General features: G+C 39.6%; 1 protein-coding gene across 3 annotated transcripts in view; it reads right to left on the bottom strand.

The window, feature by feature from the left end:
• The window catches only part of VEPH1 (ventricular zone expressed PH domain containing 1), a 281,487-nt gene that overhangs the window by 105,440 nt on the left and 162,528 nt on the right, over positions 1-13,519 (bottom strand). For all 3 annotated transcript variants that reach the window (XM_081235438.1, XM_081235437.1, XM_081235436.1), the window contains exons 10-11: positions 7,540-7,679; positions 4,934-5,068 (exon numbers count right to left, since the gene is read on the bottom strand). In XM_081235438.1, the coding sequence (XP_081091564.1) occupies positions 4,934-5,068; positions 7,540-7,679 (275 nt within the window). The remainder of the gene's footprint in view (positions 1-4,933; positions 5,069-7,539; positions 7,680-13,519) is intronic.

A 13,519-nucleotide genomic window follows, 5' to 3' on the forward strand; every position in this document is an offset into this window, starting at 1 on the left:
CAGTGAATTCCACCATTCTGTCTTCCAGGTCACTTATCCATTCTTCTGCCTCAGTTATTCTGCTATTGATTCCTTCTAGTGTAGTTTGCATTTCAGTTATTGTATTGTTCATCTCTGTTTGTTTGTTCTTTAATTCTTCTAGGTCTTTATGAGACATTTCTCGCATCTTCTCTACCTTTGCCTCCATTGTTTTTCCTAGGTTTGGATCATCTTCACTATCATTATTCTGAATTCTTTTTCTGGAAAGTTGCCTATATCCACTTCATTTAGTTGTTTTTCTGGGGTTTTATCCTGTTCCTTCATCTGGTACATAGCCCTCTGCCTTTTCATCTTGTCTATCTTTTTTGAATGTGTTTTTTTTCCCACAGTCTGCAGGATTGTAGTTCTTCTTGCTTCTGCTGTCTGCTCTCTGGTGGATGATGCTATCTAAGAGGCTTTTGCAATTTTCCTGATGGGAGGGACTGGTGGTGGGTAGATCTGACTGTTGTTCTGGTGGGCAGAGCTCAGTAAAAGTTTAATCCGCTTGACTGCTGATGGGTGGGGCTGGGTTCCCTCCCTGTTGGTTGTTTGGCGTGAGGCAACCCAACACTGGAGCCTATCTGGGCTCTTTGGTGGGGCTAATGACAGACTCTGGGAGGGCTCACGCCAAGGAGTACTTCCCAGAACTTCTGCTGCCAGTGTCCTTGTCCCCACGGTGAGCCACACCACTGCCCACCTCTTCAGGAGACCCTCCAACACTAGCAGGTAGGTCTGGTTCAGTCTCCTATGGAGTCACTGCTCCTTCCCCTGGGTCCCCATGTGCACAGTACTTTGCGCGTGCCCTCCAAGAGTGGAGTCTCTGTTTCTCCCAGTCTTGTCGAAGTCCTGTAATCAAATCCCACTAGGCTTCAAAGTCTGATTCTCTAGGAATTCCTCCTCCCGTTGCCGGACCCCCAGGCTGGGAAGCCTGATGTGGGGCTCAGAACTGTCACTCCAGTGGGTAGACTTCTGTGGTATAAGTGCTCTCCAGTCTGTGAGTCACCCACCCAGCAGTTATGGGATTTGATTTTACTGTGATTGCACCCCTCCTACTGTCTCATTGTGGCTTCTCCTTCGTCTTTGTATGTGGGGTATCTTTTTCAGTGTGTTCCAGCATCTTCCTGTCGATGATTGTCCAGCAGCTAGGTGTGATTCTGGTGTTCTCACAAGAGGGAGGGAAAGCACGTCTTTCTACTCCGCCATCTTGGTTCAGGGCCCTTACACATATTTTAAATAACTTCTCCCAGGTTGTGCTTGCCTTTTAACTTTGTTGTGGTGTAATTTTTCATACAGAAATTTAAATTTTTTAAGGACTCGAATCTATTCATATTTCCTTTATGATTTCTGTTTACTTATGTCTTAAATTCTTGCTTATCCTGAAGTCACAAAGACAACTATGGATATTTTCTTCTAATTGTTGTAAAGTTTCATTGATTACATTTAGAGCTTTATCTGGAGTTAGTTTATTTATTATAGTGTCTGGGCGGGATCTAATTTTATTTTTTCCAACTGAAAAGTCACACATCCCCCATACTATTTTTAAAATATTTTATTTTCTCCTCACTGATTGGAAATCTCCTTTCTATCATCTGCCAAGTGTCCATATATGCTTGGAACTATCTCTGGACTCTTTATTCCTTATTCATATTAATTTATCCCTATAGCAATAATCATCTCCTCATCTTATTGTGCTTTTAGAATAAGTTTTCATTTCCTAGTAGAAAAATTTTCTCCTCTCTGTTCTTTTTCAGAACTGTTTTGGTTATTGTCAAATCTAGGATCACTTTGAAATAAATTGTATTTATGATTTGAGAGAAAATTTCCATTTGTGTAATCAGTGTTCCTAGCCATGAGAAGGGCATATCTTTCCATTAATCCAAGTTTTTAAAAAATGTTTTTATTACTATTTAAAATTAAGAAAAGTAGTCAAGATAGGTAGGTTATACTCCCATAACAAACACCAAAACTTCTGTCTTTAACAAAACAGAAGATTGTTCCTTCATCATGAGAAGTGTGTGGTGGGTCTGGGTGGCTCTCCAGAGCAGCAGTCCTCTATGTGGTAGTTTGGGGTTCCAGGTTGTGTCCATCTTCTGCCAACTCAATATCAACATTTGCTTCTGCAGTCCTCATGGTAGGGTAAGAAAGGGAAGATGGAGAATGGAACACTGGCTTTGAAAAGCTTCTGCCTGGAGTGACACATATCCCTTCTCATATATCATTGGCTGAAGTAAGTCACATAACCAAGACTTACTTCAAGAGGCAGGGAACTGTAATTTTACAAGCCAGAGTGGAGAAAACCCAGATATATTGGTGGTGGTCCCGATGTCACCATGGTGTATGCTCGTGCTCTAGCTCTGCCCCTGACTAGGTAGGTGACCTACGATAGGTCCCTATGCTTCCAATTTTAACATCTGGAAAGTGACAGGATTTATTTACTTATTCAATTGATACTCATCATTTATTGAGAGCCTACCACGTGCCAGGCACTGTGTGACCCTGGAAATATAATGGTAAACATAGTGCATCTCTTGCCCTCAAGCACTTTACAATTTAATAGATAACTTACTGTTGATTTTCAATTCTAAAATTCCAAGATTTTATTAAAATGAATTTTCAATAACAAACTCTCCAGAGCATTATATTCTAGAGACTTAGGCATTTTCTCAGAAGTGTCTTCCTTTTTTGTATACCTGAATCCAGTTGGCTGCAGTATTAATTCTATCACAGCAACAGATAAACACATGCCCATCATTTTCAAATCACTAGTGTATGTACAGACTGGCACATATGGTGAAAAGAAAGCAGACTTTGGACCATTCTCACAGCTATTGTGAATTTCATGGGAAGAACACTTCATAAAATAAAGAGAGTAGAAAATCAATTTGATTGAGAAATACCCAGGTCAATAAACTTTGTAACACAGTGCACATTCCAGACATCAAAGTTTTTCTATTAGTTATGAATAAACCAAATTATAAAGTTTTAAAAATTTATAAAACATTTTGGTTTGCAGTTAATTTTTCCCTAGAGGAATATTTATTGGTATGAAATAGAAGAAATATGAATAAGTATACTTGTGAGCATGCACAAAACTAGTTTGCGAAATTTTGGGGTTTTTTTCAACCTCTTAGGACTTGAAGCAGTCTGCTGAGGTTTAATTTACAAATTCCCTCTAGTTAAACTACAGTTCACAATGAAACATTTATAAGAATTTGAGGCACTGTCTTTAAACATGATACAAAACTTTAAAATTTGCAGGAAATATGCAAAGAATTCCATTCTACTTTGCATTGATGCAACTATGGCATTTCCTTTATTCTTAATACTACATGTCTAATTCTTAAACCAAAGCCAAAAAATAGTGATGCAATAATTGGGTGTGGCTTCAGTGTCTTACAGACCATACTAACTAAACTTCTGATTAATCACACCCATTTCTCATCTTTTTACAATCCTTCAGCACTTAAGAGGTATTGAATTTGTTTCACAATGTAACAGTTTTTGATTAATTTGCTAGTTGTTTGTACTTTGAGTTTATTTAATATTAGTATGTTTGTTCCCCTTCTCAATAGTAAAACAAGGACAAAGACCATGATCATATACTCTCAGCATCTCTGGTTTGATCAGTAAGCATCCAATGCTTATTACTGGGCTTTCTTGAAGGCAAAATAAGGATAATCAGGATCTCTGCGTATGAGAAGGACTTACAGAAGCTGGCAATTTACTAAGGAGAGATCAATAACCATTCTCTATTCTCATTATCCATGTTCTTCCCGAGTTATCCAATCTACTGTCATGACATCAAGTGCTATCTTTGACTCCCAAATCCATTACCTCCAGTCATGTCCTTCTTCCTGAGGTCCACAGTGGCAATTCAACCACCATCACCACCTGGTTATCTACACAAGCCACTCACACTCAAAATATGTAAGCCAGAATGATTTATCTTCTTCCTCCACATCAGCTTCCTTTGTGGTCTCTCTTTTTCAAGATGGTGCCATCATCCACTGGCCACACAATGCACCTGGAGTCATCCTTGGTTCTTTCAATTTCCTTGTCTGGCACCAAGTCCTGTTGATTCTGTTTCTTTAATGGCTCTTGAATCCATCCTCTTCCTACAACTTCTAACTTCAGTTCAGGCCTTCATTTCCTACCTCACTACAGTAGTTGCTTCCTTTGTAGTCTTCCTGTCTCCAGTCAGGCTTCCTCTAATCATTCTCTCCATAGCCAGGCCTGTGACCTTTCTCATGGGCAGATCTGATCACGGCAGTGAACGTCCACTTCTGGTTACACTCTGTTGACTGGATAGGCATAGTTCCACATTTTGGTCCTTTCCCAGTTCAAGGGTCTGCTCAGGAGGTCTCGGCCACTGTGTCCTGAGAGTGATGCCCCTATTTCCACACTCCTAAAATGCTCTGTCTCACATCATCCTTGTCTGCCTCAACAGAGCTCTTTCCCACCCTGACCTTCCTGTTCACCTTGTCTTCCCTTTCTAGCTTTGTGGTGACAGCAGAGGGCAAGGTGATGAGAGGAAGTACGGAAGGATGAAATGAAAAGCACCAAAGAAGCTAGAGCTTGATTCCCCAATGCTCTTTCCCTTTCAGTCCTAGAGTTGTCTGTCTTCTTCTGTAAAATGTTTTCTATTCCATACCATGTGTGTGGTTTTTGTGTGGCTCTGAGTGGGCAGTATTATGTCAGTCTGGGAGCCTCAAAGGGCAGTGACCTTGTCTACTGATATCACTAGGTCCTGAGTCCACTACAACATGACATGTAAATCATTACTTAGTGTTTCCTAATAATAAAAGAAAATAAAGGAATGAAGGGAAAAAACTGAACTACCAAGAAAAGGCAAACTGTTATAAGCTAATCTTGAATCTTGGTTTAAAATAACATGTCCAAGGAAAAAAGCATTTACCTTCTGCTGTGGGAATGTGGACTCCATCATGGCTGTTTCAAAGCTGTGAGCACCCTCTGCCTGGGTCTTCTCCCACAGAGCTCTGAGAAATTGCACAGAACGGCTCTGTATGGACAGGGGCTCAGGAAACAGGCTCTGAAAGGGCATTAATGAGAGAAACGTGACATGTTATCTCTTGTCCTAACAGTATTGTTTGATGGACTGCAAAGCACTATTAGGCTTGGTCTGAACTTAAAAATGGTTTAAATTTAAATAAAGCTACAGGGAAATCTGTCTTGAAGATCAAACATATGGTACGTTTCATGTTTTTTATTTCTTAACAGAAAATTTAACATAAATAGGACTTTTTTTTTTTTTTTGCGGTATGCGGGCCTCTCACCGCTGTGGCCTCTCCCGTTGCGGAGCACAGGCTCTGGACACGCAGGCCCAGCGGCTATGGCCCACGAGCCCAGCCACCCCGCAGCATGTGGGATCCTCCCAGACTGGGACACAAACCCGCGTCCCCCGCATCGGCAGGCGGATCCCCAACCACTGTGCCACCAGGGAAGCCCATAAATAGGATTTTTAAGACAGTTGATATTGATCTCTATAAATATGCCTAACCTTTGTAATGTAGTATTTACTTCAATGATTTCTCAAGCATGTTATTTAATTGGAAAATGGTTAATATTAATATATATATTTATTTTTCAAAGATCTGAGAATTAAGGTATAAAATAAAAACAAATATCAAGAGAGTACAAATAGAGTACAAATATCAAGTTTATTTATACAGAGTAAATCATGAAGAATAGACATGAAATAACCAAGAGTTCATTATTCAATTGTTCAGATGTGAACAGTATGAGTGGGGGGGGGGTTGGGTAAACACAAACATTTTCGGTTATAGAATGTGTAATGGCTGAATATTCTTAGAGCTTTAAGATATTCTCAGTTTGGGAAAATGAGATTGTCAATGTAAAAAAAGAATCACATTTACATATATATCATTCAAGCCAATGAAAATAAAAATTTTTTAACATCTTTATTGGAGTATAATTGTTTTACAATGGTGTGTTAGTTTCTGCTGTATAACAAAGTGAATCAGCTATATACATATACATACATCCCCATATCTCCTCCCTCTTGCGTCTCCCTCCCACCCTCCCTACCCCACCCCTCTAGGTGGTCACGACCTGATCTCCCTGTGCTGTGCAGCTGCTTCCCACTAGCTATCTATTTTACATTTGGTTGTGTGTATATGTCAGTGCTACTCTCTCACTTTGTCCCAGCTTACCCTTCCCCCTCCCCGTGTCCTCAAGTCCATTCTCTATGTCTGCGTCTTTATTCCTGTCCTGCCCCTAGGTTCTAAAATTTTCAAAGGAAGATTTAAACTGTTTGTATGTTTACTAACCAATTATGTGTTTAAGAGTTATTTAGATGTTGTGATGTTATATCTATGAATGTGAGAAGTGTCTCAATTCAAGGGAACAATTTTATAAAAAATATAGAACAAAAAAGGCACAAAATTATACACACATACACACATAAAGTACCATATATATTATCCTTTATGTGTGAGGTATAATAAAATAATGATTTTGCCTTATAAAATCCCATTTTCTATGTCAATGGCTGTCCAAACATTGACTTATAAGACTCTCTAGGTGGTCTTTGTGTACAAAGTTTCTATTTAGTAAGTGAATAACAATTTGTTTTTCCAGAAAAATCTTATTGTTATCCTCAAGATGAGCTGCTTTTTATACTGAGTGGGAAAAGGCGGAGGACCTTATACCCTGAGTAAGTTGCCCACAGATTTAAAAAGGTTAAGGGCAGTAACAGATTGATTGTGAAACCCAAAATGTGCACACATGCTTTGCTGTGCACCTGAAACTATCACAACATTGTTAATCAGCTATACTCCAATATAAAATAAAAAGTTAAAAAAATGTGGACAAATCTGGGAATTTCTTGATTATTATCAGAAACTTATACAGCATATGACCTTTCACTTAAAGAATAGCAGGACCTGATTTAATTAATCATCATTCCAAAGAGGTACATTTAGGCTGGAATCTGTTAATTTGAGAACTGCATGAAGGCATAAACTGACAGAGAAGGGCAAGAGTCTGGCCCAGCATACAAGGCTAGCACTGGGTTTGTAACTATCACGTCAAAGATTTGATTTTTATTTACCCCAAAGTCAGGCTTCATCCAGATCACATAATATCAAAGGTGTGGAAGAAGAAAGGAAACATTATAGTAAAAAGAACAAAGAAGAAAAGCAGCATAAACAGATGTTTTTTGGTGAGTTTGCTCATAGAGAAAACCAAATAATCAGACTAAGTCAATAAAATAAGGCTGAAGGGGCAAAAATAAAATCAAGTTTTCTTGGTTTGTTTTCAGAAAACTGACAACTGTTAAGAACAAAGCCAAAGATGAAACCAATTACAAAATCACTGATGAAAACCATTTGAAAAACATTAGTAAAGTAGAAGAATAAGGTCATTATTTCAAGAAAAGGAAGAAAAATCAATGTTGTTTTTTATACTCATATACAATTTGATTCACATCAAAATGTGAGTTGTTCTCATCAAGGAGCCATGATGAATGTGAATTATACACACCTGCTGAAATAGGAACATGATCTGGATCCACGGCTGAGGCTCTTGGCTGATGAGAATAAAACTGGATTTACTGTAGAGGCAATAATGACCCTTTAGGGAGCAAGTGAAGAACAGCTTTGCTACACAACTTCTAACAGAATCTAGAAACAAATACACACAGTATTAAATATTAGATTCTTCCCAGAGTTACACCTTATACTTCAACATACAAACATCTTTAGAAATACATTCTTTAGTTTTCAGTCTGTGAGCTAATAACTTCAAACAGCTATGGATTTGGGAGTAGATCCATTTCATGGAATGTAGATTTAAATGTAGCTGCTTTAAGCAAGTTGTATTCTATTCCTCTTTTTCTTTTGATTAACAATGGATGAGAAGTCTCCAAGCAACTTGCATGGGAGGAAAAAACCTCTTACCAATAGAAAGGGAGATAGGTGTCATTTCCATATGACTGGGAACTTTGAAATAACCTGGGAAGCATAAGCAAATGGGTGAAGGAAACCGAGGCATTTTCTGGGCAGTGATGGTGTGCCATGACCAGGGGCACTGTTCTCTTGGTTGTACAGAGGCCACAGAAACAACCCCCAGAATAACTCTGGCCAGGGGGTGGCTTCCTGTGAACTGTCCTGGTTCGAAAAGGTTATTTCATCTTGAAGAGCTTCAGCAGGGAAACTTAAAGAGATCATCCTTTAGGAACAAGAAAGTGGGGGAGCACGGTGGTGGTGGCATAGAGCAGAGATGGTGAGGAGCCATGTTTAGGAGCCACTTAATTTTTACAACCCTACAAGATGGGTGTTAATGTTTCTGTTTTAAGTATGAGGAAACTTAGCCCATTAAAGGGTCAGCTTAGTGAACCACTGTGACTGCCTTGTTCACCACTATGATCTTGGCACGTGGCACGCAATAGATGCTCTAAAGAGAGTGTCTGGAGAGATGAATGATGCTCAAGGATCCAGAAAAAATTGCTCAAGTTTGCCCTATCTGTGGCAGAACCAGGATTTGAACTCAGCCAAACTGTTGCCATGTTGGGATGCTTTAGGCTCTACCATACTGGGAATTTTTAAATCTGTAGAGTCATATTGATAGCTCATGGGGTATTTATTGTTTCAGAATTAATCTGACATGTTAAATGAAATATTTTGAAAATAAATAGATTAATTATGCCCTACTATTAAAAATGGAAATGGACTAGAGTTTATTAAAAGCTGATGGGAACCCTAATAAGGTGGTAGAGTCAGTCCCAACCCATGAGAGTGCATGGGGTTCCCTACAGAATTGTGGGGACGGGGGAAGCTTACCTGTGCACCATCAGGGCTCAGGTGTGAAGGAATAACAGGCTTTTGGGAAAGAGTTTGGAAGAGTTAAGGGAGGGTGGCCAATGATAGATTAGAGAAGACAACATTGGAAACCAAACAATAAAGCCACAGGGCAATTTAGAAACATATTTAGAAATCTTAATAAATGATAGCTTTCTGTGTGATTCTGAACCATTGGTATAAAAGAGGACTAGTTTTCATCATGTTAGCTGTTTGGGGGAAATTTAAGCATTCAAAATCTTGCATGAAATCAGAAACCATTTCTGCATTCTGTGGGTGAGTGGATCATGAGATATAAAGAGTGCTTGAAAGTTCAGTGGAAAAGACCACGAGGCCTACCACTGACAGGGAAAGACTTCATAGAATAGAATAGAGCACAATATCCACTTAAAATTGCCCTATCAGAAATTGTTTGAAAATGGTAATTAAAAATATTTTTTTTGGCATTGAAGAATTGAATTTAAATTAATCAATACTAGAGAAGGCAGAAACCAAGAATTCCGTAAGAGCGCATACACAAAAAGTGGTTCTATTGGAAATCATTCTAGCTGTAACATATACATTGAGACAGCACCTTGTTTTGCTTTAACAGAAAGTTTCTAAAGGGAAAAAGATCATTTGTAAGAACTTGTGCAGTAGCTTGACAGTCCAAGTTGGACTTCGGGCCTCTGCCACGAAAAAAACATTTTTATCTTTTTCCTTCCCCCTAAATTACTGTTCATTCATGTTTTCTTTTGAAAATGAACATTGATTCAATTTATTTTACTTGCCCTGAGCTTACCAGCTTTCTGGGGTCCCAAATCACAGAAAATAGGCAAAGCGGTAGAAGAAAGAGACAACTTTACCTAGAAGCATATATAACAGTGATAAAAACACATCAGTTCTGTGATATAAGGCTTCTGTTAATGCTTTCAGTAAACTGGATCTGTTTCAATATTTTTCTCATTTTTTCTTTTTCTGAGCTTTGCTGGATTAGAAAGATTTTCCAACATTAACATGAAGTTGTTAATTTTTCTCTGTAATTTTCTCCCTCCTGTTCATTCCATGGTATTGAATGGTGGGCATGCAATAAATGGTGTTGGATGAATGAATGGGTGTCAGACACTGTGCAGAGACCAAGAGGAGCCATGATTCTGACCTTGCTCTTAAGAAGTTTACAGCCAAATGGGAGAAACACCTATAAACAAGAGTTGCAAATTAAGTCCATGGGATAATGGAAGAACACACAGTACCGACCACTCAGAGCAATGAGCAGCTATCATCCTTGGGGAACCAGGCGAGGCTTCCTGGTGGAGGAAATATTTGAGGTGACCTTGAAAGCTAACCAAGATTTTGAACTTAGAAAAAAATGTGAGAGAGACAAGCATTTTAAGAGTAGGGGACACCCTGAAAAAAAATCGCATAAGGCATGAATATTCAAGGTAACTCCGGGTAGTAAGGTTAGTGTATCTGGGTTATTATTTTTTATTTATACAATTGATGCCCAAACTGTTATTTGTTTTTCTAGATTAAATGTTGAAAAGAGAGGAGGTCATGCTTTGCTAAATATAGAATGCTTCTCATATTCCACCAAATCTGATTGTTATTTCTTTACTTTTGGTAGATTGTGGCTTATTTTTGTAAAAAAAAAAAAAACAAAGGATTTGGCTTGGTCTTTAAAAATACTGAAGTTAACATGAGCAGCAAGAACTATATAATATAATGTGTTGTAAGTTGAAATACCCAAAATATACACATTACACACATGGATAAATTTAAAGACATGATACAAAATAAAAGAGCACTTGATTTCTTTTTTTTTTTTTGGTGGTACACGGGCCTCTCACTGCTGTGGCCTCTCCCGCTGCGGAGCACAGGCCCCGGACGCGCAGGCCCAGCGGCCATGGCTCACGGGCCCAGCTGCTCTGCAGCACATAGGATTCTCCCAGACCGGAGCACGAACCTGCGTCCCCTGAATCAGCAGGCAGACTCTCAACCACTGAGCCACCAGGGAAGCCCTGATATTTTTTTTAAGTCAAAGTATTTAAGGATCATTTTGGAATTCTTTTTTTCCTCTCACACTTTTCTCCCACAGTTCATATGCTTTTATTCCTACATTGCATTCATTGTACTGTATTAAAATTTTGTTAGCATTTTTTTTTTTTTTTGCTTTGGTCCTTTTATTTTTTATAAATTTATTTATTTTTGGCTGCATTGGGTCTTTGTTGCTGCATGTGGGCTTTTTTTTTTTTCTAGTTGCAGCGAGCAGGGGCTTCTCTTCATTGTGGTGCACAGGCTTCTCATTGCAGTGGCTTCTCTTGTTGCGGAGCACGGGCTCTAGGCGCATGGGCTTCAGTAGTTGTGGCACGCAGGTTCAGTAGTTGTGGCTTGCGGGCTCTAGAGTGCAGGCTCAGTAGTTGTGGTGCACCAGCTTAGTTGTTCCGCAGCATGTGGGATCTTCCTGGACCAGGGCTCCTCCATGTGGCCTGCATTTGGCAAGTGGATTCTTAACCACTGTGCCACCAGGGAAGTCCTATGTTAGTATTTTTTTTTTTTTTTTTTTTTTTTTCAGAATGCAGGCCTCTCATTGTTGTGGCCTCTCCCGTTGCAGAGCACAGGCTCCAGACACGCAGGCTCAGCGGCCATGGCTCATGGGCCCAGCCGCTCCGCGGCATGTGGGATCCTCCCGGACCGGGACACGAACCCATGTCCCCTGCATCGGCAGGCGGACTCTCAACCACTGCGCCACCAGGGAAGTCCTATGTTAGTATTCTTAAACAGACTTTTGCTTTAGAATACTTTTAGATTTACAGAAAAATTACATATATGTAATTATAATATATAAATGTATAATTATTTTATATTTACATATTGTATATAATTACAATATATAGAGAGTTCCCTATGTACTATAACCCAGTTTCCCCTCTTATTAACATCTTAAGTTGCTATGAGGGACTTTCCTGGTGGCACAGTGGTTAAGAATCCACCTGCCAATGCTGGGCACACGGGTTCAATCCCTGGTCCTGGAAGATCCCACATGCTGCAAAGCTACTAAGCCCATGTACCACAACTACTGGGTCTGTGCCCTAGAGCCCGTGTGCCACAACTACTGAGCCCACATGCTGCAACTACTGAAGCCCATGCGCCTAGAGCCCAGACTCCAGAGCAAGAGAAGCCACCACAATGAGAAGCCCGCACACCACAACGAAGAGTAGTCCCCACTCGCCACAACTAGAGAAAGCCCAAGCGCAGCAATGAAGACCCAATGCAGCCAAAAAAAAAAAAACAGTTGGTATGATACATTTGTTACAAGTAATGAACCAATATTGACACGTTATTATAAACTTAAGTCCATAGTTTATTCAGATTTCCTTAGTTTATACTTAGTGTCTTTTTTCTGTTCCAGGATTCCATTCAGGACACTACAGAACATTTACTCATTATGTCTCCTTAGGCTCCTCTTGGCTGTGACAATTTCTCAGACTTTCCTTGTTTTTGATGATCTTCACAGTTTTGAAACATTTTGTAAAATGTTTCTCAGTTGGGATTTGTCTGTTTTTCTCATGAATAGACTGAGATTTCGAATTTGGGGAAGGAAAACCACAGAGATAAAGTGCCATTTTCCTCATATCATATGGAGAGTACATTTGATCTACATGACCTATGACTATTGATGTTGGCCTTGAACATCTGGCTGAGGTAGTGTTCACCAGATTTCTCCACTATAAAGTTACTCTTTTTTCCCCCACTTTCCAAACTGTCCTCTTTGAAAAGAAGTCACAATGTGCAACCCATACTTAAAGAGTGGGGAGTTAGCTTCACCTCCTGAGGGCAGAACAGCTGCATAAATTATGTGGAATTCTTCTGCACAAATTTGTCTCTTCCTCTTCTAGTTATTACATTCAAATTATTTGGCCAATTATTCTATCAGTATGTACTCACAGATATTTATTTTATAATTCAATATTATTTTGTTTATTTTGTTGCTCTAACTGTTCCAGCTTTGGCCACAGGGAGCTCTTTCAGTTGGTTCCTGTGTCCATTTGATGTGCTGTCATCATTGTGTGTGTGGTTTTTTATTTGTTTGTTTATCACTTCCTTACTTACATCTCACATACAAGATGCTCCAGGCTCATCTTGTATGTTTCCTGCCCTGTCTTAGAATCAGCAGTTTCTCCAAGGACTTCTGGTTCCTTTCACTGGAGAATTGTGTTAGAAGCTAAGAGCTAGGTACTAGGCATGCTCGCTGCTACTTGGGTGTCATTGTTCCTTCGCCCCCTAAGGTGACAAAGCAGGGAAATTATGTGTGTATATGTACACATATCTATTTATAAGTATTTCTATATGCAACCATCTGTATCTATATTAAGCTAAACATGAGTTCATACCCATGGTTTCAATTCTAATTCATTACCACATGGGTCATTTTAGCCTCCACCCCTTGCTTACCTGTAAACTCCCACTTCAACAGTGAGGAGCCTGAGTCCCACTCTGTTAGTATTTTTATCTCTGTCCACTATAAAAGGCAGAGTTCTTTTCCTCTCCCTTTCCCTCTCTTTCCCCCCTCTCCTTCCCTTCCACCCTCCTCTCTTTCTCTCTTAAAAATATTTGTGGGGCTTCCCTGGTGGTGCAGTGGTTGAGAATCTGCCTGCTGATGCAGGGGACACTGGTTCGAGACCTGG

The sequence above is a fragment of the Mesoplodon bidens genome (assembly GCF_964165515.1).
Source record: "Mesoplodon bidens genome assembly, chromosome: 5".
In the NCBI taxonomy this organism is placed as follows: domain Eukaryota; kingdom Metazoa; phylum Chordata; class Mammalia; order Artiodactyla; family Ziphiidae; genus Mesoplodon; species Mesoplodon bidens.